The sequence below is a fragment of the Oratosquilla oratoria genome, chromosome 15, assembly GCF_046742065.1.
Source record: "Oratosquilla oratoria isolate Oo_2021 chromosome 15, ASM4674206v1, whole genome shotgun sequence".
Lineage (NCBI taxonomy): Eukaryota > Metazoa > Arthropoda > Malacostraca > Stomatopoda > Squillidae > Oratosquilla > Oratosquilla oratoria.
The window spans coordinates 46,855,459-46,876,648 of record NC_134791.1 but is presented as its reverse complement, the minus strand read 5'-3'; the positions used below and the strand labels follow the sequence as shown (position 1 = coordinate 46,876,648).

Here is a 21,190-nt window from a genome sequence, read left to right as displayed (position 1 = left end):
TATTATTTTTTTCACAGGACCCCAGCCACAGTTGGACCCAGATGTTGTTGCAGCATTAGATGATGACAGCCAGTTATTCAGCCCAGATGATGAGAATGCTCTTCCTGACAACTTTGTCTCTCTTCTCAACTCTGATAACGCACTTTCCAACTTTGACGATGAAGGGGAGTGGGAAGATGAGTTGGATGAGGACATTTGGGGGGATGAGAATGGCGATGATGCTGACGATGAAGATGAAGATGAAATGCCAGCTCTAGAGGAAGGCATGGAAGGAATCCATTTCATTCCAGACTTGATGAGGCACAGGTAGGGTGAAAATTCTTATCGTCCACATCGATGCTGTGCCACGAGAGGGTGATCTGGAAGACAAAAGGTGAAAGGGCACAGCAGTGTCTTTGTGTATAGGTCATTCAAAAGGGGAGAATCATGCATCAGTTGGGAGCTTAAACTCACTAGACCCCATGAACACAAAATGTAGTCACGTCACCCATATTTCTCCTGTATTGCATTATGGGAAATGTGGAGTTTCAGGAAAGAATTGTAGTGGAGAGTTGATGGTGGCGATGTGTCTAGAGAGTTGATGATATCAAATACAGTATTTCGGAAGAAAGTCCAGCATAAGTACACATGGGAGAGGGTGGTGGATGGAAGGGTGGTAGATAGAGCATTAGTGGACTATGTAGTGGTAGATAGGAGTATAACAGGAAGAGTTAAGGATGTACATGTGCTAAGGGGAGAGAGTGGGGGAATATCAGATAATTTTTTGGTGGAAGGTAAGTTGAGAGTGGAGGATAGATGGAGAAAGAGGAAAAGGACTAAAGGTAGGGAGGCGCTTAGAGTGAACTCTTTAACCCCTTCCATACAGTGCCGCACACGTAGGCATCATGAGGAGCAAGTGGATTCACGACGCTGCCATATCAGTGTCTTGATTATATTTATTGTAGTCGCCCCTGTGTTTTTACATTCTCCCTAATCTGCTCTAAATCCCATTCTCTGTGGGATTTAGTCACGGGAGAAAGAGAGAATGATCGATATAAGCCGTGACTATATTTTATGATGCGAGTATTATTACGACACGTCGTACGGCTGGCATTGGCTGCTGCCTGCGAGATTTAAGTCCCGTAGTGAAGTGGTTAAATGAAAAGGAAAAGGAGAAGTACAAGAAGAAGCTAAGAGAGGAGTGGGAGGGAGTGAAGGATAGAGTAGAGTAGGAGTGGAGGAGGAATGGGGATGGTTCAATGAGGGAGTCACAAAGTGTGCAAAGATGGTGTGTGGAACAAGAAGGACGGGAGAAAATAGAAGGAAGGGTAGTGAATGGTGGGATGAGGAAACAAAGAAGGTTGTAGAAGAGAAGAATCGAGCTTTCACAGTTTGGTTACAGAATAGGATGAGGGAGTCATATGAGAGGTACAAAGAAATGAAAAAAGAAGTAAAGCACAAGGTAAAGGAGGCCAATAGGAGAGCAGATGTGAAATGGGATAAGAGTATGACAGAAAATTTTGAAAGTAATAAAAAGATGTTTTGGAAAGAAATTAAGAGAGGAAGAGGAGGTGAATCAAGTAGAGAAGAAAAGGTAAAAGATGCAGATGGAGAGATGATAATGAAAGAGAAGGCAGTAAGAGGAAGATGGGCAGAGTATTTTAGGGAGTTGCTAAATGTGAAGGAGGATAGGGAGGGAAAGGTAGTTGCAGTGGGAAGTGCTAAGCATATGTTTCACTGCATTTTGGGCATGGTGCAACTTGGATCTTTTATTTCTAGCCATCTTGAAAATAACTCCCTTGTGTTCATTGGGTAGATATGTTATATGTATTTGTAGAGTGTTCAGTGAGTAAGAAATGCTCAGTAGTGTGTACTTGGTGTGGGAGTTCATATAACATGTGTTACTAATCCCTCACTTCCACCACTGTGGTAGCTTGTAGCCAGTGGTTTAGTGGAGGAGAGAAGCACACAAAAATATATAGTTATTCATTTATTTCTTGTGGTATGTTCGTGAGCAGGAAAGGAGAACAGCTAACAAACTTTGACGAACTGACTGGGAGTGATCCTCACTCATTAGCTCGATGTTGTCTGGGGCACACATGCCAGTGACCCTACCTCAAATTTGGGCAAGGGGGGACCAATGCCATGACTCAGGCTAGTGGCCATATTACTCATCTTTTCTACTTTCTTCTAGATTATCACTTTATAGCTGCTGTCTGTCAGTACTCGTTTCTCCTTCCAGGGCCTACTTAACCTCACCCTGCTGCAGCCCCTTTTTAGTATCACTTACAGCATTTAATAGACTCTGAGATACAGAGATGGGACACCATGAGCATAGCTCCCCTTCCCATACGATACAACTAGGTAAATAGACACACACACACATATATATACATACACTTATATGTAACTACAAGAATAAGCTTACAAATGTACTATTTTGATTTTACAGAAAACCCAAAGTTATTGATGAAGATGAGGAAAGAGATTTCAGCAGCGATTTTAATGATTCAGATGATGATGACTCAGAAGCACGAGACACATTGGGACGTCTCGGTGGACCTGCATTGACCTTCCGCTCAGAGGAGAACAAGTCTCACTTTACAGATTACTCACTTACATCCTCAGTTCTAAAGAGGACACAGCTTATGAGCACCCTAGATGACCGATTTGAAGAAATGGTAAGGATTTTGGAAATTTACATTTTACTAGGATTTGTAAATATATCTTAAAAGATATGTGTATTAGGATTAGAAATGGAGAGAGTGAGTGGTTCGAGGTAAAGGTGGGACTTCGTCAGGGATGTGTTATGTCACCCTGACTGTTCAACTTATACATGGATGGGGTGGTGTGAGAGGTAAATGCAAGGGTAGTGGGTCAGGGATTGGAGATGGTTAAAGAAACGGAGAAAAATGGGAGAAAAGCCAACTGCTGTTTGCTGACAACACTGCTTGTAGCAGGATCAGAGGAGAGATTGAGGAATTTAGTAACAGAGTTTGGAAAGGTTTACGAAAAAAGGAAACTGAAGATAAATGTGAGTAAAAGTAAGGTAATGAGATGTACATGGGAAGAAAGTGGCAGCAGACCAGAAGTGAGTATTAAGGGAGAGAGACTAGAAGAAGTGGATAGTTTTAGATACTTTGGTGTGAACGTGGCGGGAAAGGGAGGAGTGGAGGTGGAGGTAGAATGTAGATTGAGAGAAGCAAGTAAATGCCTAGAGGGATTAAAAAGTGTAATGAAAAATAGACATTTGGGAATGGATGCAAAGAGGAGATTATATGAAGGAGTGATTCTGCTGACAGCACTGTACTGGGCTGAAACATGGAACATAGAGAGGAGTTAGAATATGTTTGAGATAATGTGCATGAGAAGTATGATAGGAGTTACTAGGCTGGATAGATTTAGAAATGAGGAGGTGAGGAGGAGAATGGGGTGGAAAGGGAGTTGGGAGATAGGGTTGATGAAAGAGTATTGGGATGGTTCCACATGGAAAGAATGAATGAAGAAATATTAGTAAAAGAGAGGTGGAATGAGTGAACATGAGGGGGCATCTTAAGATGAGATGGATGGATGGGGTGAAAGGGGCATTACAAAAGAGAGGAATGTCTGCTGAGGAAGGATGAGAGAGGACAGAAGATAGGGGTGAATGGAGAATGGTTGTATATGGATGATGCTGTGATGCATGAGGGGGAGTGGGTGGGAGGTGGGGGAGTATGTATGAGAAATAAATTTATGCAGGCCGAAGGGATTTCTCCCCGTCTTCTCCTTTTCTGCATGAGGGGATGGAGAGGGAGTGTTGCTTATTTGATGAAGCAGCCTTGCTGTGGATGTGCTGTGTCTTGCGACACTGTTTCTGACTTAGGGCAGTGGGTGAGATGCAGGGATGACCCATCATCCACGAGGTGCCAAGATAAGAGGGAGTGGAGTGTGATAGGGATGGAATGGGTGGGAATGATTTCTATGCCTTTGTTTTTTGGCTACCTCCCATGTAAGGGGGAAAAAAGCCTTGGTATATGTATGTATACATACAATGCAACCTCCGAAGTAACCTCGAAGGGGAAGATGGGCTGAATATTTTAGGGAGTTGCTAAATGTGAAGGAGGATAGGGAGGGAAAGATAGCTGCAATGGGAAATGCTAAGAAAATGACCGTGATGAGTGAGGAAAATGGAGGAGAAATAAGGAAGGATGAACTGAAGGCAGTTATTAAGATGATGAAAGCAGGTAAGGCACCTGGTCTGGATGGATGCCATGCACAATGTCTTAAAAAAGGAGGTACAGTGATGGTGGACTGGCTGGTGAGGTTATTTAATGTTTGCTGGAGAGAGGGTAGAGTGCCGGAGGACTGGAGGAGTGCCTGTATAGTTCCTCTTTACAAGGGAAAAGGGGACAAGTGTGAATGTAGTAGTTTCAGAGGAATTAGCTTGTTAAGTGTAGTTGGGAAGGCTTATGGGAGGATCTTGATTGAGAGGATTAGGAGAGGAACAGAAGGAGTAATTGGTGAGGAACAGTGTGGATTTAGGACGGGTAGAGGTTGTGTAGATCAGATCTTTGTGGTAAGACAGATATGTGAGAAAGCTATAGGAAAGTGGAAGGATGTTTTTTGGGCTTTTATGGATCTGGAAAAGGCTTATGATAGGGTAGACAGAAAGGCACTGTGTGAGGTTATGCAAATATATAGGATAGGAAGAAAGCTTCTAGGAGCTGTCAAGAGTTTTTATGCGAGTAGTAGAGCTTGTGTCAGGATTAGAAATGGAGAGAGTGAGTGGTTCGAGGTAAAGGTGGGACTTCATCAAGGATGCGTTATGTCGCCCTGGCTGTTCAACTTATACATGGATGGGGTAGTGTGAGAGGTACATGCAAGGGTAGTGGGTCAGGGATTGGAGATGGTTAAAGAAAATGGAGAAAAGTGGAAGGTGAGCCAGCTGTTGTTTGCGGACGACACTGCGCTTGTGGCAGGATCGAAGGAGGGATTGAGGAAGTTGGTAACAGAGTTTGGGAGAATATGTGATAGAAGAAAGCTAAAGATAAATGTGGGTAAAAGTAAGGTGATGAGATGTACAAGGGGTGAAAGTGGCAGTAGACTGGAAGTGAGCATTAAGGGAGAGCGACTGGAGGAAGTGGATAGTTTTAGATACTTGGGTGCAAATGTGGCAGGAAAGGGTGGAGTGGAGGTGAAGGTAGAATGTAGATTGAGAGAAGAGAGTAAATGCCTTGGTGGATTAGAGTGTAATGAGGAATAGACATTTGGGAATGGATGCTAAGAGGAGACTGTATGAAGGAGTGATTGTGCCAACAGCACTGTATGGAGCAGAAACATGGAACATAAGAGAGGAAGAGAGAAGGAGTTTGAATGTGTTTGAGATGAGGTATCTAAAAAGTATGATGGGGGTTACTAGGCTAGATAGAGTGAGAAATGAGGAGGTGAGGAGGAGAACAGGAGTGGAAAGGGAGTTGGGAGATAGGGTTGATGAAAGAGTATTGGGATGGTTTGGACACATGGGAAGAATGAGTAAGAAAGACTAGTAAAAGAGGTATGGAAGGCAGATGTGGAGGGAGTGAACATGAGGGGACGTCCTAGGATGAGGTGGATGGATGGGGTGAAGGGGGCTTTGGAGAAGAGGGGAATGTCTGTTGAGGAAGGATGGGAGAGGACAGAAGACAGGGGTGAATGGAGAATGGTTGTATATGGATGTTGTGATGCATGAGGTGGAATGGGCAGGGGGATGGGGGGTGAGGTAGTATGTGTGAGCAAAATTTGACGCAGCCCGAAGGGATTTCTCCCCGTCTTCTCCTTTTATGCAATGGGGGGATGGAGGGGGGGGGGGAGTCGCTGATTTAATGAAGCGGCCTTGCTGTGGATGTGCTGTGTCTTGTGACACTGCTTGTGACCCAGGGCAGTGGACAAGGTGCAGGGATAACCTGTCATCCAGGAGGTGCTAAGATAAGAGGGTGGAGGGGTGTGGAGTGTATTTAGGGATGGAATGGGTAGGAATGGTTTTATGCCTTTTCCTTTTTGGCTACCTCCCTTGTAAGGGGGAAAGCCTTGGTATATGTATGTATGTATGTACAAATTGACAGTGATTCCATATGATGATCGGTACATAAAGAGAAAGGGTTTTGGTCGAGTGACAATGACATACATACATACATATACCAAGGCTTTTTTCCCCTTACAAGAGGGGTAGCCAAAAAGAAAAAGGCATGAAATCATTCCCACCCATTCCATCCCTGAATACACTCCACACCCCTCCACCCTCCCTCTTATCTTAGCACCTCCCAAATGACGGGTCATCCCTGCAACCTGTCCACTGCCCTGGGTCAGAAGCAGTGTCACAAGATACAGCACATCCACAGCAAGGCCGCTTCATTAAATCGGCGACCCCCCCTCTCCATCCCCCCATTGCATAAAATGAGAGAACAGGGAGAAATCCCTTCGGGCTGCGTCAAATTTTGCTCACACATACTACCTCAACCCCCATCCACCCGCCCACTCCACCTCATGCAATCACAACATCATCCATATACAACCATTCTCCATTCACCCCTGTCTTCTGTCCTCTCCCATCCTTCCTTAACAGAACAGACATTCCCCTCTTCCCCAAAGCCCCCTTCACCCCATCCATCCACCTCATCCTAGGATGTCCCCTCATGTTCACTCCCTCCACATCTGCCTTCCACACCTCTTTTACTAGTCTTTCTTCACTCATTCTTTCCATGTGTCCAAACCATCCTAATATTCTTTCATCAACCCTATCTCCCAGCTTTTTTTCCACCCCTGTTCTCCTCCTCACCTCCTCATTTCTCACTCTATCTAGCCTAGTAACCCCCATCATACTTCTCAGACACCTCATCTCAAACACATTCAAACATCTCAAACACATTCAAACTCCTCTCTTCCTCTCTTATGTTCCATGTTTCTGCCCCATACAGTGACAATGACAGTCTGTTTTGTCCGACACAGGCACCAGGGTGTTTCCTGGAAACACTGGTAAGGCCTTTTGTTCAAGTGCTAGCAGCTTCATTTGTTCTAGCAAGTGTTGCCTGGAAGCCTGGTCCTCAGGCCACTAGGAACAGTTGATGTCCCTTGGTAGGATCTGAAACAATGAAGAATATCTTGAGAGTTGGTTTGAAGATGTTTGAGTTCTGCTTGCTTTATATGCATGTGTGCGTGCATGTGTACACTGGACATTAAAGTACCGTAGTTGATTACAGATGCTGCCCTCAGTGAGATTGGTACTTATGAAAGATAAGAAATAAAAAGAAGGCCTTTTTCAGAACCTTGGCATGAAGATTTAATATTTACATCAGAGCCTAAAATTGTGAATGAAATTGAATATAAAACACCAATTGGGAAGTGATCACATACTGAGTTTGAACTAAAAGAGGAAATATATATGGAAAGAAATGAGAAATATAGAAAAGGAGGACTGATGTATAACAAAGTGGACTTTGGAAAACTTGGAAATTTCTTTCAAAAAGCGAATTGGGAAAAGTTTTATAATAAGGAGACACAAATGGAAGAGAAATGTATGATTTTAAAGGAAATCTACAACAAAGGAGTGGATAAATATGAACCAAGATAAAAACAGGAAGGTGTATTAAGGGGGTACGCGACACCTAGGGGTCATTTTCTAAACTATTTAGAGTAAAGAGCTGAAACTTCTCAGGTAAATATGTATCCATGTTGCCTACATTTTAGGTGAAACAGAATGATGTATGTACACATGTACATATATCAGTAGCAACATTTAAAAGTGTAGAGCATCATAATACGTGGACCAATTTGTTTTATATTTTGGCTATGATTAGTCAGTAGGCACACCTAGGGCCAGTCATTGAGTAATTGAACAATTTCCTTTATACTTTTGCATACAGGCATTTCAATTTTAATGTCCGGCAAAAATCGTGAAAAATGACATTTTTTTGGTCTTGTTTCCATTATTACTCCTAACTCTTTCATCTTATTCAAAATATTTGAATGACTGGCAGTTACTAAATGTAATATTTCCTGTAAGTTTCATCTAAATCTGATGTATTTTAGATTTTTTATGATTAAAAAAAAAGTTAAAAAAATATTGAATGGAGATATGACGACTTGAAATATAAATGTATCTGTAATTTGCTTATAGTTTCACCAATTTGACTGATTTTTTCATGGCTTAATTCTTATTTTATAATGGATAAGTACAGTAAAAATCATCAACATATTTTAATTATAAGTACTTTAAATAATGAAAAACTAAAGTATAATTATATCACAGTAGTGGCAACGCACAGACGACACCATCATATAATTTTGCTTTTTTGCACATTTGTCTGTTTCTTCATATGAAACCTCACTGCTGGGGGTCTTTGGGGTATCTAAATCATTGGAAAGAGGTTTATTTTAACCAGCAGTGGGTGCCTTTGGAAGTGAATCCTCTCTTACTCCACGAACCATCGATAGTAATTTTTACTTCTGGTAAAGTCGGGCAAAAAACTGCTCTTCTCCACAATCATAAATTCACATTCATTCTTATCTCCCCTCTGTACAATTTCATAACTAATATCTAATTTTCTTGCTTATTCGAGATGTATAAAGTACTTCATGGTGTAGAACCTGGCTACATATGTTGAGAGAGGTGGAAGTGAGGGCAGTGGTGGAGTGAGAGGTGGTGAGGTCTAGGCTAGTCGTCTTTGACTGTTTGCCATCTTTAACTGTTGTTTTTTTTGTCATTGTAGATGTTCTTTTTGCTACCCATGATGACTGTACTAATGAGTAATATGTACTAGCTAAGGTAATATATTGCCAGGAGAGCTCATGAGACATGCGTACTTTTTTTTTTCGAAGCTAGTAGGTAACTGAGCTCTAAGTTGGCAAGAGCTATCCCTCCACCTTCCTCCCTTCCCCTCCGCCCTCATAGTGGCCGTTGAAGCATTGGGTGAGCGTAAATTCAATCGAATTTCAACATTATTCGATGCGCCTGAAGGTCCTAAGTGGCACGCCCCCCTCTAGTGTGGGGTGTGCCTTTAACTCCATCCATTTAAACCCCCGCCCAAGACATTTAAATTGCGCGCCACTGGAAAATTATTTGTCGGGATTTATTTCTAAATGTACAAACATTTTGAACACAGTTTTGAAAAATGCTATATCTTGACCAAATTCACCCCCCCCACCCCCCAGGTGTCGCGTTCGCCCTTAAGTGCTGGTTTAACAAAAGGTGTAGTGAAGCAAAAGATAGAAGAGATAAAGCTTGGAAAAGATATAAAAAAAAATCTGGAAAGTGGCAAATATATATCAATCTAAAGAATGAATATGTAAAAGTATGCTGGGAGGAAAAAAGAAACTATGAAAAAGACAAAATTATTCTATAGATACGTGAACAGTAAACTAAAAAAAAAACAAAAAAACAGAAAACAGTAAAAGTATGAAGTATGCCAAGGGAATGTAGAATACACAGATATAGAAATGGCTGAAATCATGAACACTTCAAGTTATTGTTCATGAGAGAAAATATACAGCATTGGGATGAAAGGAGTGAAGAGAGATCCCCCATGAGAGAAATAATTGTAACAAGAAAAGAATTAATGGACCAAAAAATGAACCTTGATGTCAGGAAATCGCATGGCCTGGATGGAATTACAAACTAGATAGTAAAAGAATGTAAAGAACTAATAGAATGTAAAGATGGATTATTAGATAAAGTATATAAGGTAATAAACTGCTCACTCAAAGAAGGAAAAATACTGGAATAGAAAAATGCCAATATTGTACCAATATATAAAGGGGGAAACAAGGAAGACCCAACATATTACAGACCAGTCTCCCTTACAAGTACAGAAGCCCAAATTTGTGAAAAGTTATCAAAAATAGGTGGACAAAATACCTGGAGAACAATATACTAAACTTGAGACAATTTGGATTTAGACAGGGAAGGTCATGTGGCACTAATTTGATCTGTTTCTATTCAAGACAGATATAATACAAGAAAGGGATATATGGGCAGATTGTGGTTTCCTAGATTTACAAAAAGCTTTTGATAAAGTACCACACAAAAAATTATTAAGAAAACTGGAAACCATAGGTGGGATACAAGGAAAACTTGAAATGGCGGAAGGATTTCTTACATGAAAGGAAAATGAGAATAGTGCTCAGATATAACAGTTCTACAAGGGAAGAAATTATTAGTGGTGTCCCGCAGGGAGTAATGGCTCCGATAATGTTTGCTATTTACATAAATGATATGGATGAGGGTGTAGAATGTTACATGAACTTCTTTGCAGATTACACAAAACTGCTGAGGAAAGTAGTGACACGGACTTGCTACAGAGAGATCTGAACAGGGTTTGGGAATGGAATCAGAAGTGAACTTCAACATAAAGAAATGTAGCATGGAATTTGGGGGGGGGGAAAGGACATCAGGACAATATAAAATCAATACAAAGGAAGTAAAGAAAGTGAGTTTTGAAAAAGACCTGAGAGTAATTATCACAAAAGATATGACTCCTGATAAACAGGTAAATGAAATTGTCGGAGAAACCTACAACAACGTCCGCCATGATGTCACCACCAATGCGTGTGTTGCACACAGGAACAGTACCAACCACTTGATGGACTGGGAAAATGCAGAACTTTTAGTACATGAACCCAACAAGATCCATAGAAAATGTTTGGAAGCAGCCGTCATACAAGGAACCAACACAATTGAACAAAACCAGGGCATGTTTAATATCTCACACCACCTAATTTCTTTAAAACCCATTGCTCCTAAAATTTTAAGCCTTCCTTAGTTGCCCTCCAACCCCAACCCCAACCCCCTCTGTAGACATTTGCCCACCTTTCTTATTTTCTTCTTCCTTTTGTTCCTCAGTTGTGAGTTAATGTCCTTTACTCAGCCAATTGTTCCATCTTATCCTTAACCTTTCCTGTTCCCAGACATTTGGTCCACCTCCTTAACTTTTCTTAATATTCAGTGACCCCTTTCCCTCTCTTCTCCTTTCTCTCCCTCCCCTGTTCCCCCAGTTCTTCTTATTTAATCTCAGTTATTAAGACTAGTATGTACTTGAAAAAGCTGTAACAAGTGAAATGTACTAATAAAGGCTCCATCCTCACTTGTGGTTTATATTTCAATTGATTTGTTATCCAAATGGACCATTTCATCCTTAGTTTGATGAAGAGTATTATGTATTCTTTTGAAAAAATGATTGAAATTTGCTCCTTTGACCATGACATAATCATTGAAATTGTAAATGAGAGGTAATTCTGAAAGATCATACGGGAGCGTTTTGTCAGAGCCAAAGAGGACAAAATGAGGAGATTCCAATATTGACCTATTAATGGAACTATTTATACAAGCTTGAATCATGGGGATGTTCATCCCAAGAAGGGTGAAGATCAGAAAACATTTGAACTAGGGTGAATGGAAATGGTATCCACTTCCACATGCTCATACAATTAAGTCTATTTCATATTATTCATGAGTATTTCCTGATACCACAAATATTCCAACATTATGTGTATGTATCTTCATGCCAAGGTTCTGAAAAAGGCCTTGTTTTATTTCTTATCTTCCATAAGTACCAATCTAACTGAGGGCAGTGAGGATAACTGGCTGAGCATCTGTCATTGACCACTTCGATGTCCTGTGTGTACACACACGCATGTAGAGCAAGCAGAACTCCATCTTCAGATTATCAAGATATTATTCATTGTCTCGGATCCTCCCAAGGAACATTCATTTGTTTCTAGTGACCCAAAGACCAGGCTTCCAGGCTACACCTGCTTGAACATAAGGCCTTGCCAGCGTTTTGGGGAAATACCCTTACGCCTGCATTGGACAAAAGCAGACCATGCTGCTTGACTAGAGGACATTGAGGTCTTGGAAAGCTTTATATATCTTGGTAGTGTAGTGCATAACAGTGCTGAGCCATGGCAGGAAATACCAATAGACTTAATTAATTTTTTCTATTGCTTTCATTTGTAATACATCACAAATTTTATGGTTATGGTTGTAGCCCTCTCAGTCCCTACTTTGATTTTTTGTAGGAGAAAAATACAGTGCAGCATCTTCAGTTCCCTCACTCCTTCCCATTTAGTTGCCCTCCATGACATACATGGGACATGTTTGCAGCATTCTTCTCCCCATTCTCTCACCACCACAGGTATCAGAGAAGGAAGAGGTAGTCATAGAAGTGGTAAAGAAATGGGTCAGAGGGACAACAGAAAGGAGGGACACAGTTGTAGTAAAGAAGCATTTCATCTCCATTGAGTAGAGGTTTTTCTCTAATATAGATGAATGTGTGGCTCTGGTCTGTGGGGGTGCCTCATAATAGTCACCATGCAATCATTACTCTAGTACAGGTATGGATTTCATTGATAATTTATGAAATTGCTTTCCAGTTTATGAAGGAGTATGATGAAGAATATGTTGGTGCCCTGGATGGAGAAGACATTGCTGGTTTTGTTGCCGAGAATTCACCACTGTTCAAGCAGGCAGTAGAACGGTCACTGAAGCAATTAAAACGTGATGATGCCATTGATGATCAGGAGTGGATTATTAATTGGATTAAAGACATGCAGAGAAGGAAAGAGGAGCTAGGAGAGAAGGAAGAACTTGAAGAGGTATGTTTTTTTTTTTTTTTTTTTGAGAGAGAGAGAGAGAGAGAGAGAGAGAGAGAGAGATTTTAATCCAGAATCTATTTCATTACCTCCCCTATGCACACACACCAAATTAAGTGTTACTCATAAAGCAAGGTGGCAAGACATGGGAAAAGGACATGTTCACTCCTAGTGCACTCTGCACATGATGTAACATTGCTTTAGTCCAGGGGTTACCAAACTTTTTTCACTAGGGGCCAGATAACTGAGAGAATGAGGATTGTGGGCAGCATAACCATTTTGTTCAATACGATAGTGAATATGCAAAAAAGTAAAGTCAGTCAGCATATTTATCAATATACATACATACATATACCAAGGCTTTTTCCCCCTTACAAGGGAGGCAGCCAAAAAGAAAAAGGCATAAAACCATTCCCACCCATTCCATCCCTAAATACACTCCACCCTCCCTCTTATCTTAGCACCTCCTAAATAAAAAAAAAAAATACATACATACATATACCAAGGCTCTTTCCCCCTTACAAGGGAGGTAGCCAAAAAGAAAAAGTTATAAAATCATTCCCACCCATTCCATCCCTGAATACACTCCACTCCCCTCCACCCTCCCTCTTATCTTAGCACCTCCTGGATGACGGGTCATCCCTGCACCTTGTCCACTGCCCTGGGTCAGAAGTAGTGTCGCAAGACACAGCACATCCTCAGCAAGGCCGCTTCATTAAATCGGTGACCCCCCTCTCAGTCCCCCCATGCATAAAAGGAGAAGACGGGGAGAAATCCCCTTGGGCTGTGTCAAATTTTGCTCACACATACTACCTCACCCCCCATTCCACCTCATGCATCACAACATCATCCAAATACAACCATTCTCCATTCACCCCTGTCTTCTGTCCTCTCCCACCCTTCCTCAACAGACATTCCCCTCTTCCCCAAAGCCCCCTTCACCCCATTCATCCATCTCATCCTAGGATGTCCCCTAATGTTCACTCCCTCCACATCTGCCTTCCATACCTCTTTTACTAATCTCTCTTCACTCATTCTTTCCATGTGTCCAAACCGTCCTATCTCCCAACTCCCTTTTCACCCTTGTTCTCCTCCTCAAAAAATAAAGACAACAGACATATTTGTTTACCAAAAAAGTTTTAGATCACCCACACACATATGCACACAGTAATAGACAAAGTATATAAGGTAATAAGCTGCTTACTCAAAGAAGAAAAATAGTGGAAGACTTGAAAAATGCCAATATCGTACCAATATATAAAGGGAGAAACAAGGAAGACCCAACAAATTACAGACTGGTCTCCCTTCAGCTGATACTGCACGTGAGAATTTGACTCGTACTGAAATGGTTATGGGAGATAGTCAAGACAATGGCATGCACCCGCTCTCACCCATTGCACTCCCATCCATCACCCTTGCTTCCCTCTTATCTTGACTGTGAGGTACTTTATCCAAAGCCTTCTCTAGATGGAGGGACACACGGTCCTCTCAGCCCTCCCTCTTGTAGTACATCAATCACTTCTGAGTAAAAGCCTTAGTAGTTTGACACATGTGACCATCCAGATCTAAAGTAGAGGAGAGTGGAGTGTGATGGGGATGGGATGGATGGGAGTGGTTTTTATGCCTTGGTTTTTGGCTACCTCCCTTGTAAGGGGGAAAAAAAGCTTTTGGTATATATATGTATGTATCTATAATACCCTCTTCAAGATTTCTTTCCTTCTCCCAGTGGAATCTTGTGTCTTCATTTCTAGTTTGTAAGCTTCCTTTGGTCTATTGATTCTTCTCTTAGTCCATTTACCCCAAACCGCATCCCTGGGTTATTTAGCCATCTCACATACATACATATACCAAAGGCCTTTTCCCCCTACATGGGGGTAGCCAAAAAGAAAAAGGCATAGAAACCACTCCCACCCATTCCATCCCCTACATACTCCACCTTCTTCCCTCCCTCACATTTTGGCACCTCCTAGATGACTGGTCGTCCCTGCATTCTGTCCACTGCCCTGGGTCAGAAGCAGTGTTGCAAGACCAGCACATCCAGAGCAAGGCTGCTTCATTAATTTGGTGACCCCCCCTCTCCGTCCCCTCAGACAGAAAAGGAGAAGATGGGGAGAAATCCCTTCAGGCTGCATCAATTTATTTCTCATACATACTCCCTCACCCCCCCATCCCCACCCCCTCATGCAACACTTAACTAAAAAAGTAAAGTGTTGCATCCACTTTCCACAAATCTTCAGTACATGTTAGCTCATTCCCATGTTGTAAATATAAAGAAATTAAGTCTACCTTGCCTCTCTGATTCATTCCTTGGTTCTATATCCCCATCTTACATGGTCACCTTTTCCTTTGGGGCAAAGGTATTTCAAAGAGTTAATGATGTCTGGGTGCTCTTTGGTGAGTAACAGGTCCAACCTCGTGGAAATGTCATCCCCTCGTATTATTCACTTCTTTTACCCATTGGGTCATTCTGTTCTCTGTTGCTATATGTAACATGGTTTGGCATTTGCTTCTTACTTCTCTCAGCCAATCTCATTGTAATTAAAGTCTCCCACGAGGACTATATTGTGCTCGGTTCAATAGCATTTTAACCTCTTCAATACAAGTCAAATTCTTGTGCACAGCATCATATGCCTAATGTACAATGCATCACACTACCATCTGTATAGTATGTGCAATTTTTAGTTTTCTTTTAGTGTTCCCTGTGTCATGTCATCATCCAGCCATTTTCATAACCAATTCTTGATGCTTTGACATAGGATTTACTTATTCTTTTTATTTATTCTAAGGTGGCTGTATTGGAGGAAGAACCTAGTGAGAGATGGGATTGTGAAACCATACTGTCCACCTATTCGAACATCTACAATCATCCAAAGCTGATTGAGGACAAGCCAAAGAAACGTATCACTGTTGATCCAAGAACTGGAATGCCCGTGGAACACAGGGGCGGATTAACTAAGAGGGCTTTAGCACAGCTAGATCGTGATGCAGAAGGTAGGCACAACCTGTGTAAAAGTTCTATTATTGATTTGATATGTTATGATTGGATTTGGTTACTAAAATGGACCCATGCCCCTACATATGCCATATGATATAGATGTATATATACATCTATATTTATATCCCTTACAAGGGAGATAGCCAAGTCAAAAGGCATGTACGCACTCCCACCCATTTCATTCCCATCCCCCTTTCCTTCTCATCTTAGCACCTCATCCCGGTATCCCATCCACTGCTGTGGGTCAGAAGCAGTGTAGTAAGATACTGTATATCCAAAGCAAGGCCGCTTCATTTAATTGGTGACCCCCCCTTCGTGCAGAAAAAGAGAAGCCAGAGGAAAATCCCTTCGGGCTGCATCAAAATATCATTCACAAATAAGCTTTCCCTACCCTCCCCCCTCCCGTCCTTGCATCAGAGCATCATCTGTACACATTCATTCTCCACTCCTCCCTATCTCCTGCCTTTTCCCTTCCTTGCTCAACAGACATTCCCCTTTTGCTCAAGACTCCTTTCACCCCATATATCCATCTCATCCTCAGTCATCCCCTTCAAATTCATTCCCCCCACCTTTGTTTTCATTCTTTCCATGTGTCCAAACCATCACAATACTCTTTTATCAGCCCCATCTACCATCTACTTTTCCACCCCCATTCTCCTCAACTCTTCATTTCTCACTATCTCCAACCTTGTAACCCCTACCATACCTCTCAGACATTTCATCTCAAACTCATTTATATTTTTCCTCTGTGTCCCTTAAATTCCAAGTCTTTGCTCCTTACAGTGCCCTTGGCGTGATTATCCCCTCAGTCTCCTCGTTGCATCCATTCCCAGATGCCTATTTCTCATGAAAATAAACCTACAAAAATCCATCACAGGCACGTACAATTACAAAGAAAAACTTGATATCTTCAAACAATTCAGAAGAACCACCCCCAACTGTGCTTTCACAACAGTTTACAAACAGTACAGAATAAAGCACTGACGTCATAACAGGATGCACCTAAATCATCCCAATAGGACATCTGCACACAAATACATGGTTTATTGGAAGCTGTTCCTTTTCACATTGTAGGGAGTGAATACAGCTTCAAACCCATTATTCATTTTTATGGTCCTGTCAAGGGATGGGTCATAAGACATGATGAGATGCTCTTCATGCTTTTTGGTATTTCTCCTAATTTGTCTAGCATCCATGCTTACTGTGTTCCCTCCTCTTGTGTTTGTTCTTCCTCCTCCTCCACCTCTTCTTCTCTGAGTAATTCTTCTAACTCTTCTGTTCATTTTTTCTCCAGACATCAGCCCCACAGAAAAATCTCTCTCAAGAGAAGTAAGAACAATACATACACTTGCATTCAGGACATCATCCAACAATAAAAGTGTCAACACAGATTGCATTACCACAGACTCAAATTGCCCTAGATGCAACCACCACCCAGAAGACACAGATCATCTTATTCTACAGTGCCCCATATTAACAATCCCTAGACAACAACACAATATTAGAGTGATTTGCCAATTACCTGGGAGTCTTGAGTCTCCTACAAGAGAAATGTGAGGTAGCAGACTGATTGACTGACAATTGTATTAGTGTAAAACCATTTCTCTGTCACCGGCATATAATAGTAGCAGGAGGGGAGTAGTTGGTAGTGTCAGGTCTTCTTATGTGGAAAAGTAGATGAGATAGAGTTAATAGAAGACCTTGAGCCCAGTCCACTGACTGAGTATCTGCCCCGCAGGAGTGCAAGAGGTATAAGAAGGCAAGGGTGTAAATGGATTTTACAGGACTACTACATGTATTTTTGGTTTCACAGAAAGGGTTAATTGAGAAAGCCTTTATTCCCTTCATTGAAGTGATGACACAAAGAAGAATGAAATAGGCAACAGCTATAATAGAAATAAAAATACCACCTGTTATAGGAATCAAATTTGTTAAAGATATCTTAGTTCTCTTATCTTTATTTTTTATTTATCTATTTTTTTCTTCCAGATGGGAAGCAAGACCTAGATACAGCAACACTTATCACAAGTATGAGCACTATCAGTATACGACCTCCAGGAGAAACAGCAGAAGAACGACGGACACGAAAGAAAGCACTAAAGGAGCTTCGCAGGGTAACTTGAAACTTGGTTTACCCGTTAGGGGTCTTAGTTATGGAATACATATGTATGTACAGCTTATGGCCTTTTCCCCCCTTGCTCTCTCTCTCTCTCTCTCCCACCCATCTTAGCACGTTGTGGATGAAGAATAATCCCTGTCCCCTGCCCCATTGGTTGGTTGGGTCAGACTCGGTACCCCAAGACGCAGTACTTCCACAGCAAGGCCTGATATCAGGAAGGGGTTTACCCCCATCATTTCATTATTTGGCAGCCCCACCACCCCTACCCCATCTGTCTATATACTAAGAGTTTTTACCCCCTTGTAAGGGAGGTAGCTAAGTCAAAGTCATGTAACTACTCTTACCCATTCCACTCCCCTCCACCACATTTTGCTCCCTCTCATCTTAGCTCCGCATAGATGATCGGTCATCCCTGTATCCTGCCCACTGTCCTGGGTCAGAAGCAGTGTAGCAAGACGAAGTACATCCACACCAATTGGCTGCTTCACTTATTCAGTGAACCCCCCCTCCATCCCCTCATGCAGGAAAAGAGAAGACGAGGAGAAATCCCTTTGCGTTGCGTCAAAAGATCATTCACAAATAAACACCCCCTATCCCCCACCCCTCCCTTGCATAACATTATCATCTATACACAGCCACTCTCCACTCAACCCCACTCAACAGACACCTCTCTTGCTCAAAGCCCTCCCCCCCCTCATCCCATCCTCAGTTGTCCCCTTAAATCCACCTCCACCTTCCACTCTTCTTCCACAAATCTTCTCTCATTCCCTTCATGCGTCCAAACCATCCCAACACTCTTTTATCAGACCCATCTGTCATCTCCTCATTCACCTGTGCTCTCCTTCAAACCTCGTTTCTCCAACCAACCTAGCAACCCTTACCACAACTCCCAGACACATGTCAACATGTCAAAATTGGAGCTCTTGGGGACTACATTAAAAACAAGACCTTTCATCAGTGCTACAATATCAGGATACCTAGTTGTGTTGAATGGGAAGGGGGAGTACTCGTGGATGCCCTAGGTAAGCTAATATAATGAAAATAATAAATATTGAAAGAAAATGTAAAGAAATTAGAATAGGCCAGAGGAGACCCCTAGTGGTGGAGCAGTGAAACAAAACATAAACAAGAGCATGGAGACCCCATTAGGCATAAGAAGATCATTAGATAACTATGAAGAAAGACATTTTCGGGTTTTTGTTACAAAAGAGGTAACTTGAGTAGAATTATATATACAGGGAAACGAGAGCTTTGATAGAATTTGTTTCAAGGGTGAGGGATCAACATGTGTATTACAAAGAGATTAGTACATACATTTACCAAGGCTTTTTCCCCCTTTCAAGGGAGGTAGCCAAAAAGGGAAAGGCATAAAAACCCTCCCACCCATTTCATCCCTAAATACACACCACACCCCTCCCACCCTCCCTCTCATCTGAGCACCTCCTGGATGACGGGTCATCCCTGCACCTTGCCCACCGCCCTGGGTCAGAAGCAGTGTCACAAGACACAGCACATCCACAGCAAGGCCGCTTCATTTAATCGGCGACCCCCCTTGCATATAAGGAGAGGACGGGGAGAAATCCCTTCGGGCTGTGTCAAAATTTGCTCACACATACTACCTCACCCCCCCCCCCTGCCCATTCCTCCTCATGCAGTCACAACATCATCCATATACAACCATTCTCCACTCACCTCTGTCTTCCGTCCTCTCCCTTCCTTCCTCAACAGACATTCCCCTCTTCCCCAAAGCCCCCTTCACCCCATCCATCCACCTCATCCTAGGACGTCCCCTCATGTTCACAGAGATTAGTGAATTAAAGAAAGAAAATGCTGAAGCAATACAGGAAGTGAATGCCCTATAAAAAGAATTGGCTAAGATAAAATGTGAAAATGAGAATTGAAAAGCAAAGATACATACATACATATACCAAGGCTTTTTCCCCCTTTCAAGGGAGGTAGCCAAAAAGGGAAAGGCATAAAAACCCTCCCACCCATTTCATCCCTAAATACACTCCACACCCCTCCCACCCTCCCTCTCATCTGAGCACCTCCTGAATGACGGGTCATCCCTGCACCTTGCCCACCGCCCTGGGTCAGAAGCAGTGTCGCAAGACACAGCACATCCACAGCAAGGCCGCTTCATTTAATCGGCGACCCCCCCTCTCCGTCCCCCCTTGCATATAAGGAGAGGACGGGGAGAAATCCCTTCGGGCTGCGTCAAAATTTACTCACACATACTACCCCACCCCCCACCCCCCCGCCCATTCCTCCTCATGCAAGATACCACAAATAATATGACCATAAAAGAGGTGAATGAACAGATGAAGGTAATGACCAAAAGAATTGGTGGAATTATAGGCAAGGAAAAAAAATATTACAACTCAAGAAACAGTGAAATGATCATGAAAAAGATAAGGTATCTTTTAAAGAAATTGTTCAGCCACAAATGCAGAAGCTAAGGAAACAGTCATTCGGGTAATCAAAGAAAAGGAAAATTTGGTGAGAGATACAGTAGACAAAAAGAAGTGTCTAGTAGTATTTGGTCTGAAAGAAAAAAGAACCTAGATTCGTAAGAGACAAAGAAGAGAAAGATTTAACAAGAGATATTTTGAGAGTAATACAAGATAAAAAGCAAGAATTAGAAAAGGAAATAGAGGAGTGCATAGAATAGGAAGGTATGTAGAAGGAAATTAACCCCTAGAGATCAAACTAAGGTCACAAAGAGCAGCAGAAGAGATACTAGCAAGAACAGGTTAGGTAATACTAAGCACTATAAAGCTGTATTGGTAAAAAAGACATATGAACCATAAGGAAAGAGAAACAGAGAAGACACTAAGAAGTGAGAGAGAGAAAAGAACGGAGTCTGAGAAAAAGAAGTTATTTTGGAGAGTATTAGATACCTTTTAATTTTTTCTTTTGTTATATTTACCATACTAAGTTTACCCTAGACGTTTCACAGGTTTCAGTTTGAAGTTCACTTTGAGGTGTTTCGTTTATGAATACCGAGCTAAAATAATTGTTTAAAATATTACACATTCCTTCATTTGAATATTCAAGTTGACTGTCAGCAGATAATAGTGGATCAATGTGATTCCTAACAAACTTTTTATCTCTAATGTAACTATAGAATTCTTTGGGATTCTCTTTGGATTTATCAGCAATATTCATTAACCACTTCACTCCGGGCCAAAATCTCGCGGGCAGCATTAGCTGCCAGACGTACGATGTTTCGTAATGATACTCGCATCATAAAAAATAGTCACCGCTTATATCGATTGTTCTCTCTTTCACCAGTGAATTTTGATAACCATAGAAAATGTGATGAAGACAGTTTAGAGAGTATGTCATTATGCAGGGGCAACTACAATAAATATAATCAAGACACCGATATGGCAGCCTCGCGTATCCACTTGCTCCTCATGCCGCCTACGTAGGCGGCACCGTATGGAAAGGGTTAAGGGCTTTTTCCCCCCTTACAAGGAAGGTAGCCAAAGACA

General features: G+C 41.9%; 1 protein-coding gene across 1 annotated transcript in view; it reads left to right on the top strand.

Moving 5' to 3' along the window:
- Nucleotides 1-21,190, top strand: part of LTV1 (LTV1 ribosome biogenesis factor) — a 43,340-nt gene that overhangs the window by 17,032 nt on the left and 5,118 nt on the right. Inside the window, exons 5-9 of the mRNA XM_076198889.1 lie at nt 18-306; nt 2,432-2,660; nt 12,361-12,582; nt 15,366-15,570; nt 17,564-17,688. Coding sequence (XP_076055004.1) covers nt 18-306; nt 2,432-2,660; nt 12,361-12,582; nt 15,366-15,570; nt 17,564-17,688 — 1,070 coding nt within the window. The remainder of the gene's footprint in view (nt 1-17; nt 307-2,431; nt 2,661-12,360; nt 12,583-15,365; nt 15,571-17,563; nt 17,689-21,190) is intronic.